Source organism: Sciurus carolinensis, chromosome 18, assembly GCF_902686445.1.
Source record: "Sciurus carolinensis chromosome 18, mSciCar1.2, whole genome shotgun sequence".
Taxonomy (NCBI): Eukaryota; Metazoa; Chordata; class Mammalia; order Rodentia; family Sciuridae; genus Sciurus; species Sciurus carolinensis.
Window position 1 is genome coordinate 36,451,720 of NC_062230.1, and position 22,490 is coordinate 36,474,209.

The 22,490-nt window shown below is 49.4% G+C and overlaps 1 protein-coding gene across 17 annotated transcripts in view; it reads right to left on the bottom strand.

The window, feature by feature from the left end:
* Rbfox1 (RNA binding fox-1 homolog 1) overlaps positions 1–22,490 on the bottom strand; it is a 1,331,252-nt gene that overhangs the window by 818,382 nt on the left and 490,380 nt on the right. For all 17 annotated transcript variants that reach the window (XR_007106088.1, XR_007106087.1, XM_047533400.1 and 14 more), the window contains one exon: positions 22,144–22,182. Coding sequence is in view for 14 of the 17 variants with exons in the window: in XM_047533400.1 (XP_047389356.1) it covers positions 22,144–22,182 (39 nt within the window). In the remaining 3 variants the exon portion in view is untranslated. The remainder of the gene's footprint in view (positions 1–22,143; positions 22,183–22,490) is intronic.

A 22,490-nucleotide genomic window follows, 5' to 3' on the forward strand; every position in this document is an offset into this window, starting at 1 on the left:
TTTCCAGTCTTCCCAATTTCCCCCAAAGGATCAATTAGCTGCAAACCCCAAACTGATACAAAAGTGGTTCATGAAGAAAGGGGGTCCCTAGCAGCCAGCTCAGAAACCCTGAGGGCCCAGGTCCCCTGAGGGTACAGGGCTGCCCACGCCAGGCTGAGGACTCGTGTGGCAGAGCTGACCCTGCAGCCCCGGCTGCTGCTCTCATTGTTTTAATTGCTCTCGTTTCTGTGCACAAACGATGCAATTTCCAGGCAAAGACCCACACTCAAGTCACAGAGCTTCCATTTCTTCCCGAGAATAACTTTAAAAGGATCATAACATCTTACACTTTGGGGTAAAACAAACTGGATCTGGCAAAGAAGTCCTAGCACTAACTTCTCTAGGTCTCTATGGGAAAACTCATCTTTTTGAGATAACTTCAAAATTTGGAAGAAGAAATAACGGTCAAAAAGAGAAAGCTATGCCTATCAAAACTTGCCTGAAGGAGCATACTCTACTTTTCCCAAGCATACTTCTGGAGATTGGCACTGGGGACTCCATAAATGTTCACTGGATTGATCCTTCAAATAGCTCACTTACCTTCAGAACAACTTGGCTCAGTAGAAAAGACAGCTATTACCTCTCATAGAGGCTTAAGAACTGAAGTACAAAGACAAAGGTATGTTTATGACACTAAGATTATCAGGTGAAATCTGATTATTTAATTCACCCAGCTGAGATTCTGTTGCTCTTGTTGGTAAAATGACTTGATTGGGTGTATGGGTGTGTCCGGGGTTGTGATCACATGTATTATATTTTCTTTGTTTCTGTCTTCAGCTAACAGGCAAATTAACAAAATTTTGTTCTTTTGATCATTTTTCAACTGATTCTGTTCTAGAGATGGAAAATACCTGCATGTGTATGTTCCCTCTTCTGGAGACAAGGAAAACACCACAAATTGATCACAGAACTACTTCTGCTAAATTTGGCTATACCTCTGAATCCCTCTGAACACGATTGACTAGGGAAATATTACCAATTGATCAAAGTCTGCTACCAAGTAGCAAAGATTTTTAACCAAGATAGAGTTTTTAAATAGAATGTGATTTACCCTGAGATCAGTACAGAAATCTTTCTATAAAACATGTCAAAAATAATTCAGGCCCAATTAGCATAATGCTTCATTTGCATTTATATTGTGATTATTTTGTATAAATATTGATTGGATTCTATGCTCACCATGGTAGCTAGAACAGTTAGTCACTTCCTACTTGTTTTGACCAGGAGCTTTTAATATTGCAACATTTACTGAATGAATGGGTCGCAAGATTAGGGGCCCCCCTGCCATCTTTTCTGCCTTACAGAGATGAAGCATGAAGATTTAATTCCTAACCACAGCAGTGGACCTGCCAAACATGACCATGGCCGCCTGTGAGCAGCGAGGTTAACTTTGACACTGGAAATAGAATGAGAGTTTGAAGCCCACTCTTTGCTGTTATTTGAGGATAGGACCCAAGTCACATGGTCCCCTAAGAGGACATAGAGAAAGAAAGAGACGGGGATACTGGTAGTAAGAGGTTTAATTCTTCCACTTCCTGAGCAGATGCACGGCTGTGTTCTGACCACTGTCCTGCCTCTGTTCCTCCTCAACCTCTACCTGATGTGGGAGTTCTCCTGCAACCCCTGCCTACAGATGTGGAATGGAAGCTCAAGGTCAGAGGAACGAAGTCCCTGAGACTTCTTCAAGAACACACTTGCAAAGCACCAGACTGGGCTGCACTCCTCCACAGCCCGACGTGGAAACTCCTCACCACCCTGTCGGATTAAGCAAAAATACTGCTTTAATAAACTCCCTGAGAGCATTCCGCAAAGCTCAGAAAAATATGAAAGTAAACAACTGGAAACTACAGCTTTTTGAAGAGGATTCTAGTATTTGTTCAGCTTCTCTCTGATGAATAAACAGCAACCGAAGGCAGAAAGGAAAGCCGGCTGCATTCAGCAACAGCCGGTTCAGTCTCCTTCAGGAGCATGCTCCCGCCCTCCCGTAGCCGTGGGCAGGGAGTTTGGACTTGGGTGGGGGCCACGGTTGGTGCAAGAACTTTACATTTCTGTGCAAAGGGGGAGCTCCAGCAGTGTTATCCCCTCCTGGTCCCTCTGTACTTAGCCACCGCCTGGAGGAGAGGGTACCATGGTCACTGTTGATTGACAGCAAAGATGTCAGTGGCTGTATCCATAAGACGCGATCAAGAATGTGACAGAGAAGCCTCATTTAGAGACTGGCCAGGTCCAGAAGGGAGACCGATACCAAGAGCCGAAGCAACATGCAAAGAGATCCACGGCCAGCGTGGACAAGACTGCCCTCAGCGTCCCTGATACTCAGTGAGCACTCCCAAAGTCTGGTCCCCTTACACCCTTCTGAACCCTTTGACCTTATTTCTGCCCTATCCAGGGGTCACCTTTTACAGAGATCAGCTTATTATGTTTCTTTAAACTGACTCCTTAATGCACTGATAAACTCAAACACTACAACATCACTAAATGGAAAACCAGTCTAATTTGGTCTTCATAGATGGAGGCTCTCAGGCTAACTGGGTTGGAAACAGAGCCATGTTCCTCCATTATTAAATTCTGGCTGGATAGTTTGTCTGTTGAAAGCTCTCTGTCTCCATTCAAAAAGATTAGCAAAAGCTGGAGAGGTGTTAGAGACGGAATAGCCGCACACAGAGCCGCTCTCTTTGACATCTCAGAGACTGAAATGAGTTTGAAAAGGAGATTACAGCCTCACTCTATGATTCAATTATCTTACACACACATCCACGCACCGTCCGAAATGACTTCATAGGAAGGGAGGAGGGCGTGCTAGCCTGGAAGCCTGCCACAAGCCACCCGTCTACCACGCCTCAGCCGGCCCCCTGGACGAGCTACACACAGTCCATCAGGGACCCCTGGCCAGTGATTAGCTTTCAAAGCTCGAGTGGGGAGCATGCTGGCTCTCCACCAGTCGGAGCCTCTGCTCGACAATACCTGGGGCTTAAAGGATTCCCCGCATCCATTCAGGACCTCTCAGTCTCAGAAGTGGGGTTTTCTGAGCACCTCATTATGGGGAGATCTCATAGACAGTCTATCCTCAGGGTAAAACTCTTCTGTTACAAGGAAACGACTGAAGAGATCCTCTCAAATTCTTGGTTTCTCTATATTTTTAATTTAGTCTGATCTTTTTGTTTGGTTGCTTGTTTTGCATTCGTGGGGACTGAGCCCAGGGGTGATTTACCACTGAGCTACATCCCTGGTTCTTTTTATTTTGAGACAGGTTCTCACTAAGTTGCCCAGGCTGGCCTCAACTTGGGATCCTCCTGCCTCAGCCTCCCAAGTTGCTGAGATTACAGGTGCATGCCACCACATCTAGCTAATTTGTCTTCACTGGCAAAAAATAGTATATGTGCATCACATACAACGTGGTGGTTGGAAAAATGCATACACTGAAAGCCTAAACTGAGTTAATTAGCACGTGGTAATTATCTGAGTGTTTAAGGAATAACAGGGTTGGGTGAATCCTGTGGTGCCCAAAACCCAAGTGGCTACTAAGCTCTTAAAATGGGCTGGTCAAAATTGAGAGATGTCACAAGTGAAAACCACATACTAGGCTTGAAGGCTCGGCACCAAAGCATGCACACACACGCATATTCTCATTAAAACTTTCTGTATTGGTTTCGGGATAAAATAATATTTTTTAAAAATTGTTCTGTGTATTTATTTTTACGCAGTGCTAAGGATGGAACCCAGTGCCTCACACAGGCTAGGCGAGCTCTCTGCCACTGGGCTACAGAGCCAGCCCTGAAATAATATTCTGAATACGTTGTTCAAACAAAATGTATTATTAAAATTAATTTGATCTGTTTCTTCTCAACCTTTTTAATGTTGCTAACAGAAAAGATAAGGTTCCAGGCAGGTTCCTCACTGAGGAATCCGTCCAGCACAGAGGAAAATTCTTCCCTGAAATTACAATGGCCCATATAAATGGGTACTTCAATTTTACTGGGAAAGCATCACCGATGGTATTTAAAAAGCTCTGTTGTCACCCCTGTGATGACGTCAGAAGATAATTCGCTCACGACTTCCCTATTAGTAAAGGGGAGAATTTCACAGCTCCCGTGCTCGGGGACAAAGCCATCCAACTTTGGTGAGGTTCAAACTTGCTCCCTCATCAAAAATATACTTTTAATGAGATGATTATCTTTGAAAATGTAAAGCTGTAATGAACTGCTTGGTCATTACTCTGCTTTGGGCTTGATTTTTATTTAATTCTAACTCTCTGATGTTTTTGATATGGAGTTCTTAATTTTTGTTGGATGTTTAAAACTTTCTTTTTTCAAACTTTAGAAGTAGGCAAAGGTGGGATAAAAGTGGGGATAAGTCCATTTTGAACTTAGAATGAAAAAAACGAAGACTTCTGGTCTCCATGGAGACACGCTCTATCTAGCTCTGTCTTTGTATGTGTTTCTGCTCATGCAGGCGCACCAGCCACACGCCGTCCAGGGCCTTAAGTGATGTCAAGGTGCTGGCCACCCTGAACTCTGTGACTGCTGACAGCAGTTGCAAGTCCGTGCCCTCTGGAGTCAGGCAAAGTGTGGTTCCAATTGTGATTAGGACTTCAGCACAGCTTTTTGGAGGTCACCGTTCAACCCGTTATAGGCAGTTAATTCTGAAATTCACTCAACTCAATTTGAATCGCATTTCTGTTGCAACCGAGCAAACGCTGCTTCTGCCACCGGTTTCCTAAGGTGATCCCAACCCTGTTCCCTTCATGTGTCTCTAAAGGAACTGCTCCTGCTCCTGCTGTTTCTGCCTTTTCTTTTCTTTTTCTTTATTTCTTCCTTTCTGTTTTTGTCATACTAGGGATTGGACCAGGGATGCTCTACCAATGAACTGCATCCCCAGTCCTTTCAGTTTTACAATTTTGAGACAAGATCTCAAAGGCCCCAAGCCCTCCGTTGCTGAGGTTAGCCCAGAACCTGTGCTGTTTCTCCCTTTCATCCTCTGCTGTACAGACACAGGCCCCCAGCTAGCCTCTCAAGGCCCAACCAACTTGGGACATCCCCCGACAGTATATATTTCTATGCCAAATGTCTAAAAGGAGCTTCCCCTCCGTTACTGATGTGCCCATCATCTTCTATTTGGAGGTGTACTTGGCCTTGTTGTGAACATAAACAGGCAGCTCATTTACTAACGGGCCATAAACTCCTTCCCCTGGGTCATCCGTAGCCTTCTCCACACCAGGCACTCTGCTGGGGGAAGGAGGTAAGACCGCCATCCCCAAAGCGTATGGTCAAGTCTAGCACATTGGGTCTGAGTCTCCCTATGCTCCTGAATGGCGGAAACTTCCAGTTGTGTGCAGAGATGTGGGTAACCATCAAGGGTCAGGATGGGTAGAGAAGATTCAGGCAAAGGTGGGAAGGAGACCGGGCTGGAAGGAGGGTGGAGGTGAGCACGAGATCAGCCAGGGCACTTTAGAGACGGGAACCATCTGGAACCCGTGCCTCTATAGGCAAGGGTTGCTTTTACCTGACCAGCTTCCGTCTGTGGCTCAGGGCCTTGCTGAGTTGCTGAGGCTGGCTTGTGGTCCTCTGGGACCTGCTCTGTGGTGAGAAGCACTGTGTTTTCCTTGGGGAGCTGGCCTTCCCCATAACCATCCCCTCCTGCTGGGGCTGGAGCGGCTTCACCTCAGCACAGGGGTGGGGTACGATCTGGGCCTGGCCCACGGATCCTCTTGGTCTGGGAGGCTGGGTTCAGTCAGTGGATCTGTGGGGCTGGGAGGGGACCCAGGACAGCAGGGAGGGGCCGCCTAAGAAGTCAGCACTGTGCTGGCAAAGAAACTCTCCATCTCCTGGGAGCCGCCCTGGTGGGAGGGAAGTGGGGGGTGCTGGCATTTGTCTCATGCTCTCCAGGGAGGCCAAGGTCAAGGCCAAGGTCAAGACCAAGGCCAAGACCAAGGCCAAGGTGAAGGAGAGCAGAGGAGCAGTCAGGAGAGGGAATGTGGGATGGCCTGTGGGGTCACTGAACGCGGGTTCCCTGAAGTCCATGAGTGACACTGAGCCCCTGGGAGAGGTGGCCACCCAGGACTGCGGGCGCCGCTTTTCTTCCTCTTTGGCTCCCTCCAGTCCTCCTTTCTTTCTTTTTCCTCTTCACTTTTCCTCCCTCCCTCTCTACCCCGCAGGAACCCACGATAACCCAGACCCTTTCTTCTTTACACAACCCTAATGCCATCGTTACTGCAGGTTTGATGACATTTCTCCAGTAAACGCAGGGACTCAGAGGCTGTGTTTCAGTGGCCCTCGAGTGTCTGGTGACTCACACATAGAGGTTGAATCACAGGAGTACCTGTCTCCCTCCAGTCCTGCCTCAGCCTCCGATCCCAGTAAGGTCAGACGAGACGAACCTACGGCCTTTGACAGTGGACAGTGGACATGATCCGTCACTGCTGGTGCCTAGAGGACTCACCTACTCTGAATAAGGCCAACACCGCCAGTGGAAGGCAAGAGCGAGCACAAGACCAAGCACTTGAACTCAGCTGTTGGACAGAGGCCGTCACATCTACCTAGAAACCCCAACAGGTTCAAAGGCGCCTGAAAAGACAGCACAGATGTCAAGTGCCACACGCTGCTTTCGTGACCTCTCATTGGTTGAGCTGATATGCAAGGGCTTCCCTTCCAGGCTGAGGGGTCCTGGACGGACCCTATGAGAAAGGTGAAGGAGAGACTTAAAATCACATCCTTGGAAATCCTATCAGAACGAGCTTTTGATAAACAGCGTACGTGGCCCTAACTTCAGAGCCCAAACAAGCCATGTTTCAGGATCATACGTGGTTTTTCCATGACTCTCAGCAGGTCTGGAGACTCCTTCCTGATAGAGACTGCCACCCAGTGAGCCAAAGCAGGGCGGCTGGCCAGGCTTGTGCCTTGTTATCGTCCCATTCATCATTTCTCAGGTTGCTGGCCACGCTGCTGCCGATTCCCACGGGACCCATTTCGGCAAACACAAAGCCACGTTCACCTGGAGAGCTGCTGAGTCGGCACCGGGCCCACCCTGCAGCCGCTGGAGCTGGTCGGGTGAGGACCCCAGGAACTCCACTCCTGCTGTTGAGAACCGTGAAAGAAAACTGGAACTTCTCTCCAGGGCTTTCTGGGCAGAGGGAGCTTTCCATGCCACGTGTTTGGGCCCCGGGTAATAGGTCACTTGAGATATCTGGTGTCTCGTCTGGAGACTCCACAAACGCGTGCCTCTCAGCAGGAAGACTTTATGATTTAGACGTGAAGTGTCCACAAAGAGCTCATGTGTGGGACAATGTGAGAAAGGTCAGAGGTGAAATGACTGGGGTATGACAGCTTAAGCCCAATCAGTGAATTGACCCCCCATGGGGTTAACTGAGTGGTAACCGTAGGCAGGTAGGGTGTGGCTGGAGGATGCGGGTCACTGAGTGTGTGCCTTCAGGGTTTATATTTTGTCCCTGGTGAGCAGAGCTCTGGTCCTGGTAACCTCGTCCTGAGTTGCTTTCCTCCTCCACGCCTCTGCTCTGTGTGATTCTGCTTCCTCTGGGGCCCAGAGCTATAGAGTCTACCGACCATGGATTGAACCTCTGAAACTGTGAGCCAAAGTAAACTTTTTTTCCTTTAATTGTTCTTGTTGGGTCTTTTGGTTACAGCAATGCAAAAGCTGACTGAAATAAATATCATTCCTTACCAGGATCTCTGTTTAATGTGGCTATTAACCAACGAACACAGTAATTACTTTGTGCCAAAAATTTGGTAATTTAGAAATAATACAGGTAAGATTCACAATAACTTTTAGAGGTCACTAATATCATTGCCAACACTTTACAGAAGCAATCTGAGATGCAGAAGCTTAAGCAGCTTGAGAGAACTCAGCCTGAACTCGACCCTCTTGGACAACAATAGCCTTTCTCCCTTTCTTCCATTATGACTTACTTCTTAGTCCTCAAATCAGACGTTAATAAAATTGTTTGAACATAGACAATCATAAATATCTGTTTTCTACACAAGTTTTACACATGGTCACAACTAGAAGTATCAGCTTTCTTATGAGATGCATTTTTACTCAGCGTCATCTCATGATTGTGCCCACAGACCTCTGACGCAGTGTAGTCATCATTCTTCATAGCTGTATAGGACTCCATCATGTTCTGTACTCAACAGCATATGCCATTCCCTTAGGATTGGACACGTAGGTTACTGCCAAGATTTTCATGCTGCAAATACAACGACAATGGCAGCTCTCTTTGGGGGCCCTCTGTTTCTGTCCAGCTGGAGTACCTCATAGGATCAAGGCCAGGTCAAAATGAATAATCGTCTGAGAGGTTGTTGGTAGGTATGGGTACTCCAGTTGTAAGTGACTTCTACCACATTACAGCCATCCCAATAAAGAGCGAGGGAAGAGCTTCCCAGCAATGCCGCCAGCACGGCAGGAAGTCCTGGTCTCATTTGATGTGAAGGTGGTCTATCTGACTTGACTTTGCTTTTTCATAGAGCTGCCACGGAAAGGTACCTGTTATGTGTTTGCGGCTGCCTTTCCTGGGGGTGAATTTCTGGTTAGCTCCTGGGCTCTTGTATTTTTATGAGTCCCATGAAAACATTCCCATCATGGGGCAAAACCAATATTTGTCAATTTGTGACCTGATGAATTAGATCAATGGGAAAACTCAATCCGACGAGATCGGATTAAAGATGTCTGATGTTTCTTATTTCAGATGAGGATGCTGCTTTAAGGGGGCGCCTAGGGGACTTAAGCTGCTCCAAAGCCTCCTGTGACTCGATTCTCTATGACTATGGCTGAGAGAGCTGTCAGCTTCCTGGTGGGTCAGGCCCTGCTTGTCTGGCCCAGGGTGGGCATCTGGGGTGGCCTTTCCGACCTCTCAGCAGGAAGCCACGACTTCCTGACCCTGAGGATGCTTCCGTCCTCCCGTTAGACCTTTTGGTTTAAAAAAAAAAAAAAAGGAACTGGCCAAAGCATGTCATGTGCCTATGTAAATGTGTCATACTGAAACGCACCATTCTGCATCATTGCTACGCACCAATAAAAAAAGAAAACATGAAATTTGCCAAGAGGACAGATCTTAAGAAACACTGACTATACAAGGTGCTGGAGATGGGAATCAGCTTGATGGTGGTGATTATTTCACAATATATATGAAATATCCAAACGTGACCCCCATCCCTTAAATATACACAAGTTTCCTTGTCAGTTACTATTCAGAAAAGCTGGGAAAACAATGAAATGTGGAAAACATGTGATCAGTCTGCACATTCTGACAGCTGTAGGCTTAAAATGGCCCCAGCAAAAGAGGATCAAATGACTTCATGTGAAAACGACTTCTAACCTACAGTTGCCTGAAAAGCCTGGTAAAGCGATAAAGGCTGGACAGGAGAAGAGCAGGGCCGTGCGTGGTGTCCACGTGCGGGGGGCGTGTGCCCCTGTCCCCCGGCCCGCCCCTGGATTCTTTCTGCCCTGCACTTGGGTTCCATCAGAAATCATTTCAGCAACCTCATTGCTGAGATGGATGGCATAATCCTGGGGTTTTCTAACCTTGATCAACAGGAAGAAAATTTCAGCTGAACTGTGCAAAAGTGCTGGAACCACATAAATCATATCTGGACAGGGCATGCTTCCTGTCTAAAGCACGGAGCCACATATCGCGAAGCGGAATCATAAAACACACCAACTGAAGGGGAAGAAAAATTAATTAACGCTCACTCCACTCACACACACAAAAAGACAGTGGCCATTCCCCACCCCTTTGGAGAAAAAGAGATGACAGAAACATCCTCAAAAAGGAGCTTGGCACTTAATTAAGCATTTCCTAAATACATTTTAATTCTGAGTTTCGAGAAAGAAGCATCACAAAAAAAATTACACCAAAGAATAGGCTTGCTTCTCTTAAGTAAAATAAATGACAAGTGAAAAATAATAAGTCTAATTAATGATATTAAAATGTAAGCAACGCAGACCCAGTTAATACCCAACTGTGAAGAGATGACAAATCACACTTAAAACAAAGGTTTCAAAACATAACCCTACTTTTCGGAGGCTGAAATTACCATGGGGGAGGAGCCTTCTCCAGAACCTAGGCAAGTGTGTCTACACACATCTAACGTGAGGTTCTTGTTTGTTGAGTTGCTTTTCAGCCATGCATTATTCTCAAAAATACTCATCCTTGGACAGGCAGCAAAGAACAAGAGAAACAGGCATGAGTGTCTGTCTTCTCTTCATCTTTGGGCTTCAATACAGAGCACGGGGCTTTGTTTCACTCATTAGCTGCCAGATTTTATGCCAAAAACGACCCATGCTTGGCATACATGCTGTACCCCCACTCCTTCACCCTCAGCAGGCATCACTAATCAATCATGCATTCATTCTGTAGAATACAGAGGCCATAGCCTCACACTCCTCATTAGCTGTGGCAGCCTCTGTGGCCACTACCAATCTGAGTCCACCAGGCAGCCAATCTGCTTCTGGTTACTGTCCGCACCTTGGCTAAGCCTTCCACCCTCTCAGTGCCTTCGCTCAGACTGACAGGTACTTTTGAGCCATGTGGAACCTTGGACTGATAGCTGGGGACCTGGCATCCAGTTTGAGCTTTGTTATTTTTGCCATTGACCTGACTGGTCCAAGATGCACCTTCTCTGATCTCACTAGAGATCTCACAAACTGAATCAACGATCAGATAAAAGCAGGAGAGAAGCAGCTGTCAGTGGTACATAAATGTTAAGCAGCACACACTTCCTGCATCTAAACCCTGGGTCTAACAGGGTGGTAAGCACTCCCGCAGGGATCCCAGACCCACGGGGACCCTAGCAAGCATCTTCTCCTCTCCACTTTCCATGAGACCCTGAGCCTCTGAGAGACTCAATGACCAGGAGGCTGCCACACTGGGGGTCAGCTTGTGGCTACCCTGCACACCGCTGGTTCTTTGGCCTTGCTTCCCAATGCCAGCTTCAAGGCCAACAGGAGGGTACATCAGACAAAAGCCCTGATCCACCCCAGGAGTTCTGCACTGCACTTCCTGGGATGCATCTTGGCCCACAGGACTGCACATCACCCCTCGTCACCTGCCTTTGGGTTTCCGGTCGACCAGAGGCCAATTCAACCTGACGCCACATCCATTTCTGAAGCGCTCCGTTTTTACCTGCCTCTTCCTCCCCTAGCCCACCACCACCCTCCAATTTTCCTAAAATACATGAAAGGAAAGTATGCCTCACATCTCATTTTCAAAGTTTAGTCAAAGAGTGACCCTGCAGACAAAGCACAAAAGGTAGGCGCGGAGACCCAGCACGGAGCAGGGAGCTCTTGCCTACAAAAATAGCTCCCTGTCTGCTGGGAACTGAGGCGTCGACGGGCGCCGTGAGCATCGTGCTGATCCCGAACAGCAGACCCACCAAGGTAAGGGCGGGGCTGAGAGATCAGGAGAGCAAAGAGCCCTCCTGGGCCACGGCAAAGAATGTGTCCAGCGTGGTGCTCGCTGCTGGAGGCTCTGCTACAGTGATTCTTGTGGGAGGACCTGCCACTCACCTGTGCCCCAGACACTGGTCCAGGTGGGCATTCAAGGGACGGTCACTGCTTGCTCTTGTCCCTTTCTGCGTGATGGCTTTTTTCTCTGCCTTGGCAGAATTTGGTGTAGCCGGGGCTTAAGAGTTACACAGGCGCTTCCTGTGCTCAAGCCCATTCTGCACTGACCACTGGGTGACTTGAGGCAGGATCATCAACCCCTTCCCTCAGTTTTCCATCTGTAATATGGGAACGCACACCGTAAGTGCTGGCAGGGTCTTCATCAGGACTGCGTCAGAGAACACACGGACGTGCTGAAAGCCGGCCCGGCGGTGAGCACGTGCCTAGGGCAGCCCGCTGCCAGCGCCATCTAAGCTCCCGCGGGAGAACAAGCAGCCGGGGACCACCATGGGAAACCACCCTCTCCTTCTACGTTCACCTGAGTCATGTGGTTGGGCCCATCCGTGCCTGGGAGGGGGCGAAGGAAGATAGACAGGAGCAGGGAGCACGCCCGCCTGCTCAGCCAACCAGCATCGCCCCCAGGGACGGTCCCAGAAGGACACGATTCCCCTCCATCCTTGGCTTCACATCCTCTGGTTTCTGCTGCCTTGCAACAACCACTGTCTGAGAACATCAAATGGAAAATTCCAGAAATCAACCAGCGTAAGTTCTCATGTGCACAGTGTGCTGAGTGGTGACGGAATCTCGCACTGTCCTGCTCTGAGCCCCCTGGGATGAGAGGCGTCCTTCGCGTAGCCCGGCCGCACACCCTCTGCTCCCTGCTGGTTAGTCACTGGACTCGTCCTAGTTGCCACGGGTTGCTAGGTTATCGGGGGGCAGGGTTCTAGCCACCTGGACGTCACAGCTGATGCTCAGTCAGGACGCGGGCACCGCCCACCCTGCCTCCTCTTCACACGGGAACCGCCTCAACCCCAGCATCACGGGAAGGGCCAGCATGGGGCAGTGAGGCATTTTGGGAGAGAGGGGCGGAGACCATGTTCACAGAGCTGTTATTACAGTATATTGTTATCATTATTCTTTTTTTCATTTTTTATTTGTTCTTTTTGACATTGTTTTCATTATTCTATCATTAGTTATGAGAGCTAATCTCTTACAGCGCCTCATTTGTAAATTCAATGTTATCATAGGTGTGAAGGCACATGCAGGGTTCACTACCATCCCCCAGAGGCCTTGGAGCATCTGTGGGCTGTAGTAGAAAGGAAGCTCCTTCTTCAGCACAGTCTAAGCCTGTGGCCAGTGACCCCATCTCTACCAGCTACCAAGACCCAGCTGGACCAGGAGATGGCCCAAAACTACCCAGTTACTGTCAGTTTTCTCTCAATGCTGGTATGACCTGGTTTCTACTGTGCAGTTGAAGATGCACTAATCCTGACTAATCCTGCACGTAAGAATAGGACATGGAATTCATTACCTGTTGCCATTTTACAGAGGAGGGAAACCTCTGTGACTTCCCCAGGGGTCACCCAACAAGTGTAGGACAGAACCAGGATTCAAACCCAGATCGACATCATTCCGAAACTCTTTCCACACACTCGATTGCTTTTCAAATATAAACCATGTGGAAGTCAGCAGCATTGCTGGGTGCTTCTTGGTGGCTGCCCGCCTCTACCCCTGGGGGTGGCAGGGTTCTCCAAAATCCACTCCCACCCTCTTGTCCTGTGGGTTCTGAACACATAACCCCACACAGTGGGATTTATCATCTTTACTCTTTCTGGTCCCCAAGTCCAAGTAAAACGATGTTCACTCTGACCACTGGGGACAGCCAGAGCTGTCTAACATGGTGCCCAGTGCTCAGCCACCAAGGGGGAGGAGGTGGAACCTGTATGTGGTCTTACAACCCCAGTCCTACCAGGGTCCCCCCCATCCTTGTCGAGCACGGGAACTGAGGAATGAGAGGCTCTACCCAAACTTTGGCCAGAGATGGCGGCACCCACGGAGCACTGTGCTGAAACCTGGCTGAGGAATCACGTCCACTAAGAAAGCTGGCCCCTAAACCAGGGGTGATTCAGTGCTGGGGAATTTATAGGAGACACAGGGGACAGAAGGAACAGGAAAGCCCTGCAGCACCAGAAGGCCTGGCTGGTGTCACGTCAGCCATATTCCTTGGCGGTGACGCTGGGTCGTGAGCAAAGGGATGGAGTGCCGGGCGCTGTCAAGGCGCACCATGAGCCGGGAGCAGGTGGGCGTGACAAGGCGACAGGACCATCTTTAGGAGAGTGGCCGAGTCTCAGGGCAGCATCAGGCTCCTTGAAAGCCGACTTCATTCTACACCAGGGCTGCGATGCGCCAGCCCTGCTTAGGAGGCCCGCAGGCTCGGCCCCGCCTGTTCCCGCCTCCTCATGGCCATCACTCCCCAGCCCCCCACTGCCGACCTCTGCTGGGCTCCCACATCTCACCGTGCTTCTCCCTCCCTAACCCTGACCTTAACCCTAACCTGTGCCCAGCCGGGGTGCTGCCCATCCCAAACTCCCTTCACTCCAACCCAGATGCCCTCCCTAGGGGAAGCTCCGATGCTCACTTCCACAACTCCGGGAATCTCTGCGGTTTCTTCCCTTTTTAAGACGGGCACACCTCAGGCCTAAGCAGAGGACACAGGAGCAGAACAGAAAGCCCGTCCCCAGGAGGACTCGCTGGGTCTCCACCAGACTGTGCTTGCTGAGCCACCTTCAGGGCCTCATTTGGGTCTTTACAGAGAAACTCAATCCGGAACCCCTCCCATTCCCAGTTAGAAGCAGGCCCTTCCCTCCATCCCCGCCGTCCGTCAGAAGTCCAGGACTAATCCACTCCTCAGTCCAGGGCAGGCCAGAGGCTAACAGCAAGTGAGCCTCGGGCAGCTCCGCGGCCCCCCTCACGCTGGCTGGTGTCTCGGTTTCTGAGATCCAGGATTCATTCACCCTTCACGTTGGTCATCATCTTTGTTCCTCACTGCAGCAAACCGTGCACAAATACTGACTGAGCTGTCCCTGACAGGCTCCTGGACTGAGCTGTTCACGGCCTGTGGCCACAATCGCTGCGTCTTATGCACAGGACTTACTAACTCTCAGGAGCCCAACCTTCCCCTGCCAACCCCGGTGGCTCCGGTTCAGACCCACCCTCTCATCTGCCTTCTACCCTGGACCCCTGAAAACATCTGGACTTGGAAACTTGCCAAATGCAAACAGCATCTCTTCCCTGATTTAGCAAACCCAGGGTCAGGAGATAGTGTTTCCTAAACTGGGCCAACCATACATGCAGTTTTTACCACATTTGTCTGATCTTCTTTAAATGGATTCGATATTTGGTTCTTAATAGATTTGTTAAAGTAAAATCAGTTTGTTAAAATATATTTCAGAGTTCTTTTTTAAAACAGAAAATGGCCCCTCAAAATAAGTAGAGCTGTGTTCTTTGTCACACATAGAAACTAACCCTGGTTCCAAAACAAAAACTTCTTACTCAGTTATAGCTAGATATTTGAAATGCCTTTTAATGACTCTTGGTCTTTTAAGGTACACGAGTAAATATTTGAGACCTTTGTTTGCTTTAAAAAAATAAATAAACAAACAAATTATGTCTCTTTGAGGTAATACCAAGGTCTGAAAAACAGTTGACCAGGATATTAACTGCTCAACTCCTCACTGGAATTTTATGCTGTATCCCTGAGCTGCCCAAAGACACTGCGTTCATCACTTGAGGCAGGAGCCCACACTCTGGCAGTACGGGTCCTCCTCCACCACACACCTGTGTTTTCCCCAGCTTTACTGGGGTCTGACTGATAGCTAAAAGTTTGCGTATTTTTAGGTTGATCACATATACGCTGTGAAATGCTCACATCTCCATCATCTCATAATTCTTTTTTTGCCCAAGAGATCTACACCCTTAAAATTTTCAAATCTATAATATGTTCATTAAACATAAGTTTGTTTTCCAGAATTTATTCACCTTGGAGCTGAAGTTTTTTGAGCCATGTATCCTTTCCCAGCCGCCAACTCCTGACCACCACCCATCCACTCTCGGCTGCTGCGAACTGGACTTTGAAGAAGCCCCGCCTACAGGTGAGGTGGTACAGTGTTGCCTTCCTGTGCTGCTCATTTCCCTGAGCACCATGTCCTCCAGGATCATCCATGTTGCTGCTTTAAAACAAACCCTGAAGATCATTCTACTGCAGAGCCGTCATGTGACCCAGCGGTCCTATACCCAGGCACATCAGGAAATGAAATGACTGTCAAAGAGAGCCCCCGTCCACACTCACTCCATCACGTGTGGCTAGAGATGGGCGCCTGGCTGGGAAGCAGGCATCTTGCCCCAGCCCAAGTCTTCATCTTGCCCTACCCTCTGGTGGCGTGAGGCCAGCCCCCGGCTCTACCCCTCTTCCCAGATGACCACCTCCATGGCTGGCTTAGTTGTACGATATTTGCATACCCTCTCGGTTCCACGAAATTCTGGCCTCGTCCAGCGAAGACATTCCTTTCCCGTGCAGAAGAGATTGATGCGAAGCCCAATCCGCTGGCCCGGCAAGCAAGATCCCACCTCCTCTGCCACCTACTCCCTATTCTCCTCTCCAGGCGCCGCTGGAAACCCACAGAAGACCTGAAGCCACCTGAACCTGCCGCGCCACATGTCTTGCCCCTGCTGTTCCTCTGCCGGCAAGGCCTTCCATGGACACCACCCTGGAGTCTGGTGAGGGGGGTTCTGCTAGCCCACTGAGAACCAGCCTGCCAGTCTCCAGTCTTGCAAATATCCTGAATCTCCTCTGCAACTGGGCTGCACCTGGATTGCACATGACCGGCGGTTTTACAGTTAATCCACATCTCCAGAATGGCTTGGAAAATGGCAACACTGAATTGATGGCTACATTTAGTTGAATAATATCTCCCAGAATGTGGGGCTGTCCTTGTCCAGGTCAGCACAGTCCACCTCCCTTCACGTTACCCTTCTCTCACGCCCCGCTCCACCCTCCCTAAGATGACTGCTGCCTGAACCTAGCAGGCAGGAGAATTTGTTATTTCCTGACCCGTGCCAAACACCTAGCCCTTTGTGAAATATAGTAGAAGCCTACCACATCCCATTGACTGCCTGTTTCTCTGAGTTCCCCTAAAACTTCCCAGGGGCCCATTTCTTTAAAATAAATTGTAAATAATAGGGAATACCTATTTGCTGGTGGACACCAACAACAATAAAAATGGAAAATATCTCCAGCTGAATGTGTATTTATATCAGGTATCATATAAAATGCTTGGCAGTACTATCTTGTCAATTGCTCAAATTAATATTTTTCAAGTGGATTTTGTGATCCCCAACGCATAGACACATGAATAGAGACTGAGACAAGGTCAGAAAGCTTTTCAAGGTCACAGCGCTGCTGCTCGGGAGCCCTGGAATTGAACCTGGGAACTTTCGACTCCACAACCTGTGACCACCAGGCCGACTGGCAGTTTTCAGGCACAGAATTTCCAGTCCTTGTCAAAACCCCCGGTGAAGCTGAGAAAGCTAGGAACTGAAGTGGGCCTCGGAAGATGAGGCGACTCAGCGTCTAGGGCCGCTATGCTGGTCCTCAAACGTGGGAGGTCCCGGTGTCCTCCCTGCTGGGTGCCGGGTGCTCAGCAGAGGGACAGGAAAGTCAAGGCTCTGAAGAGTCTCCACTGTGAGCCTGTGAGGACCAAGATGTGGGCGAAACCTGAACTATCTGCCTGGAATGAATGCAGACACAGGCCAAGCCCCAAGTTCAGGGGTTGGAAAGTATAAGGCTCCGAATGGTAAGAAGGTGATGCAAAAAAGCTTTCTCTCAGCAAAGGAAACTATCAGCAATGCGAAGAAAGAGCCTACAGAGTGGGAGAAAATCTTTGCCAATCATACTTCAGATAGAGCGCTAATCTCCAGAATCTATAAAGAACTCAAAAAACTCTACACCAAGAATGCAAATAATCCAATCGACAAATGGGCTAAGGAAATGAATAGACACTTCACAGAAGAAGATCTACAAGCAGTCAACAAACATATGGAAAAATGTTCAACTTCCCTAGTAATAAGAGAAATGCAAATCAAAACCACCCTAAGATTCCATCTCACCCCAATTACAATGGCGATTATCAAGAATACAAGCAACAACAGGTATTGGCGAGGATGTGGGGAGAAAGGTACACTCATACATTGCTGGTGGGGCTGCAAATTAGTGCAGCCACTCTGGAAAGCAGTGTGGAGATTCCTTAGAAAACTTGGAATGGAACCACCATTTGACCCAGCTATCCCACTCCTTGGCCTATACCCAAAGGACTTAAAATCAGCATATTACAGAGATACAGCCACATCAATGTTCATAGCTGCTCAGTTCACAATAGCCAGATTGTGGAACCAACCTAGATGTCCTTCAATTGATGAATGGATAAAGAAACTGTGGTATATATATACAATGGAATATTACTCAGCCATAAAGAATGATAAAATTATGGCATTTGCAGGCAAATGGATGAAACTGGAGAATATCATGCTAAGTGAGATAAGCCAATTTCAAAAAACCAAAGGACAAATGATATCGCTAATAAGTGGATGATGACACATAATGGGGGGTGGGAAGGGTTAGTGTTGGGGTTGGAGTTGGGTTTAGGGAGGGGGGCAGGAATAGAGGAAGGAAGGACTGTGTAGATGGAGGGGAGGGGTGGGAGGGGAGGAGGGGAAGGGAAAAAATGGCGGAATGAATCAAACAACATTACCCTATGTAAATTTATGATTACACAAATGGTATGCCTTTACGCCATGTACAGAGAAACAACATGTATCCCATTTGTTTACAATAATAAAAAAAAAAAAAAAGAAGGTGATGCAGCTCAGCACGCCCTGAGGGCCCAGCCTCCGCAGGCACAGGCTGAGAGCGGGCCCGGGCCTGAGAGGAGTGTGTGACCGTCGCAGCACCTGCCTGAGCTTCCCCTTCTTCATCCATGCCATGGGGAGGATGACCAGACTTCCCGCCCCTGCTGGTGCCACTTAGGATTCCTGGTCTGGAGCAGGTGCTGGACAAAGACCGGCTGCCCCGGGCAGGGCTGACCAAGGCACGCGAGCCCCTCCCTCCCCACGGCTTCAATCAGATCCGACCTGCGGGTCACCATGACTCTAGGAACCAATCGCACCCCTTCCATGAAATTTCAGGGTGGATCTAAAAACTGCTTAGCCAGGCCAGGCTGGGCCAGGCGACGAGGGGGCAGAGGACACCTTGTCTATGCTGATGGCCTCTGACAAATGGGCTCTCACTACCTCCTGGAAGATGGCGCCCTGGCTGATCCTTCAGCCACTCTGCCCGTCACCTGAGTCAGTCTTCATAATGGTACTGGAACTCAGATGGATCTCACACCACAAATAAAACTGAATTCAAAGGCCTCAGTTACCCGGCAGAAGCACGGGCACCGTAAATGCCAAGGGCATGGGGGGCTGCGAGGTCACACAGCATCTGTGCCACCGCTGCTAAATCTGCAGTAGCTCCATGGCCTTCACCTGTGGCAGGAGCCACGGGCACCCCTGCCTCTCCATGAAGGTGATGAACTCTACCAGCCCTCGAGATCCTCCTGCCACGTCCTCCCAGAGAGGTGGAGCAATGGCGGGACCCCATCCAGGCGCGGGATGGTTGGAAGGGACCCTGATAATTGGCAGGTTGGAAGCAAGAGAGAAACATAAGATAAAACCACGTTCCATGAATTTCCCCACAAATAACCTGGCAAGGTTTTCCAAGAGACAGTGAGCTTTCTGTTGGCCTGAGAGAAAACAGGTGTCCAGGACAAAGAGAAACAGGAACGAGAAGACAGAAGTCCTTCCGCTGCGTCAAGTTTCAGATGCAGCCCAGACTGTGTGGACCAAGGAGAAGGGTTCTACTGCTCTTCTATGAGACAAAGCCTCCCTTCATCTTCCATCATTATATGGGTCTTGGCTATAAAGGGGAAAGGACTCCTCGGGAGGTCCGGGGACCTAACCAACGTAAGAGAACGGCAAGGAGTCCTGATGAACTCTCCAGAAAATCTGACATCCTGTGTTATCTAAAAGTTCTTCCTGAAGAAGATATTCAACAGTACACAGGCAAAGCTGAAGATGGACACACAGACACATCTATGTGTACAGAGGGAGAGGGAGGGTGTAGACGGGAAGGGGTAAAAAAAGTGAAGAGAGAATCACACTCTGCCGAGGACCCCCTCGGGCCCTTGGGGGTCCTGGCCAGCCTTCGTGACTAAAGGGGATGGCGCTTTAAGGAACACACTGCCAGCCCTCTCCGCGCTCAGCAGCTGTGAAACCCCGCGCGGGCCAAGGGGCTGCACTTCAGAGAGAGGTTTACTTATTACTTTGGCACCTCTGTCATCTCTTGTCACTTCAATTCCACTTTATCAAATTACTGATTTTGCCAGAAGCATTTTGGATTAAATGGAGAGGGACGCGCACAGGCAGGCGGGAGCAAGAGTCAGCGCCTCAGTGGGGAAATTTCATAATTATACGTCGGGGTGACAGAGGGATCAGAGTGCATTCCTGGGACCGGATGACCATCACTCCAGCCGCATGGGCAGCCCGACGAGGCCCCGCAAGGCCTCACGCCCTCTCCGGGTGACGAGAGCAGAGTGGCACTCACCGGCTGAAGGCCGAGGACGCTGCCCTTCTGGGATGGTGGGATTTGCATTTTGACTTTCCCGTAAAGAGAAAGGACTCGACCACACGGAGCTACCTCCCGGCTGGCAACCACGTTCCGGACCCACCACCACCAAAGACCAGATTGTGGAAGAGAGAAAGGTTGGCGGCAGGTGGGGGGGCCTTCCTCTGTTTAACAGAGGGAATAAAAATCCCTTAGCAGGTAAGACTCAGAATTTGAACCACATTTATTTGTGTTTTTTAATCCCCAGCAATCATCACCCACTACCTGGAAGCAACTGTTTGATTAATTTATGTATCAGTCATCTGAGGTCAAGTTCAGGAATCAAGTGCAAGACCCTTCGGAAGAGGCTTTTTTGGAAGTCTTTGATACAACCTGGCAACCTAAGAAAAAGCAGAGGAGCTGTGTATGTGTGTGTCTGTGCGTGTGTGCGTGTGTGTGTGTGTGTGTGTGTGTGTGTGTGTGTGAGAGAGAGAGAGAGAGAGAGACCGACCTGGTCTGAACCAAATGACCATGAGTGACTTCTTCCCACCTGTGAGCAGGGCAGGCCCCGGTGGTCTTGCTTCTCTTGACGGATGGAGCACCTGAAGGAGGTCTGAGCAGGTGGGACGGAGCTGTGTGGCTTTCACCACCCAGAGCCCACCCTGCTGCCTCATCCATCCTGGTAGGGATGGAACTAAAGTAGTTCTAGCAGCATGGCTTCCCCTGGTATGGTTCAAACTCCCCTGGCAAAGAAATTTTCTAAAAAGACACTGGCCAGAAACATGCTTGAGATCACTGTGCAAGTTCCCAGGAAGTGGAAGCGGGTCAGGAACCTGATCACCATGACGGGAACAGAATGATTGACACACCACAGGGCCCTGGGGAGAGACCCCAGGCACACGTCACAGAAGTAGCGGTTCCACAGGTTCAAGCCCCTGGTGTAGGCACGTGTTCACCAGCTCGCACACACACGGCCGTGCACGCTGCACAGGAGCATCGCAGCCTGGACTGGAGCACGGCCCGGCTCCACCCCCTGGGGCCCTGCAGTGTGAGCAGATCCGACTCCAGAGGGTGGGGAAGGGTGACTGCTTTTTATTTAGAAGCGAATTTTGCTTTGGAGAATGTCTCAAACGCCTTGCCAGCACACCTGCCCGGCCATCACAGAATCCCACAGAAAACCTCACTTGAAATACTAACCGTGTTTGACAATAGTGGTCCACCTGCAAAAAGCAACAGTTTTCCACGCCACGCACCCACGTCCAAAGAAACCCGGGGCAGGTGCTCTCGGCTGCTAGCTGACGTCCCTGGATGCCAGGCGTTAGGGGTGAATTGGATCTGCTCAGATGTGCCACAGAAACAGCTGTGGACTCTTGTCCATAGAGAAAGAGTGAAAATACCAACCACTGTCTGACAGCTGCTTTTCCTGAGGGATCCGCACCAAGTGTAATAAAGAGAAACCAGGGGACATCAGAACAAGTAGGAAATGCCCTCTCCCCCTCTCAAATCTGGACAGGAAGTCCCTGCTCTGGAGAATGAGCCACGATGGAAACTGAAGACGCTCTTTTTCAAGTAAAAGCACATGGATCAGAGAGACAAGGACACACCCCAGGAAGCCAAATGTCACATGCTGTATGTGCAACATTAGATAATCGACTGCAGCACGTGACACATACAACGGCCATCGGCAACCACGTTCAACAAAATCGTGGCGTGAGTTAACGGGTCAACGGTCATTTCCCTGAGGAGGGTGAGACTGAAACAAGAAACCAGCACTGACTCCTATACACCTAATAACCTTACACACTCTTCCCGAGGAACAGGAGAGATCACACGGGGGAGCCGAGGAACGCTTTACAGCTCGGCTGTCTCAGGGTCTCACCTCAGCACAGGAGTCTCTGCAAACCATCATCCCGGAGGCCGGAGGCGGGGGACGGGCCTTGAACACTCGGCTTAAAATCCCAGAGTTCCTGTCTCATGTGACACCAAAAAGGTAAAAAATATTGACTTACCTTTCTGTCCTCTATTTCCACGCAGTCTGCTTTGATGTCCTGAGAAGAGAAAAGAAAGAGAAAGAACAGGAGTCAGGCGGACGGTCAGAGACTTCAGCAGTGTCGTTGAAATGCCCTTTAAAACAATCAAGGGCTCCCGTTGCTAACGGTCCTTCCTCGAGTCATTGATCTTTATAATGCCTTTCAGAGCACGGGCAGCGGTGTTTGCGTTAGTGACATATGGTGTCATGAGTGAGCGTGATCACATGCAGATGCGGGTGAGGGCAAACACCATGGATCAGAGGCCACACCAAAGAGAAGCTGATGGCTCCTTAAATAATCCGGCCCCAAGCCCAATACCTGTATTC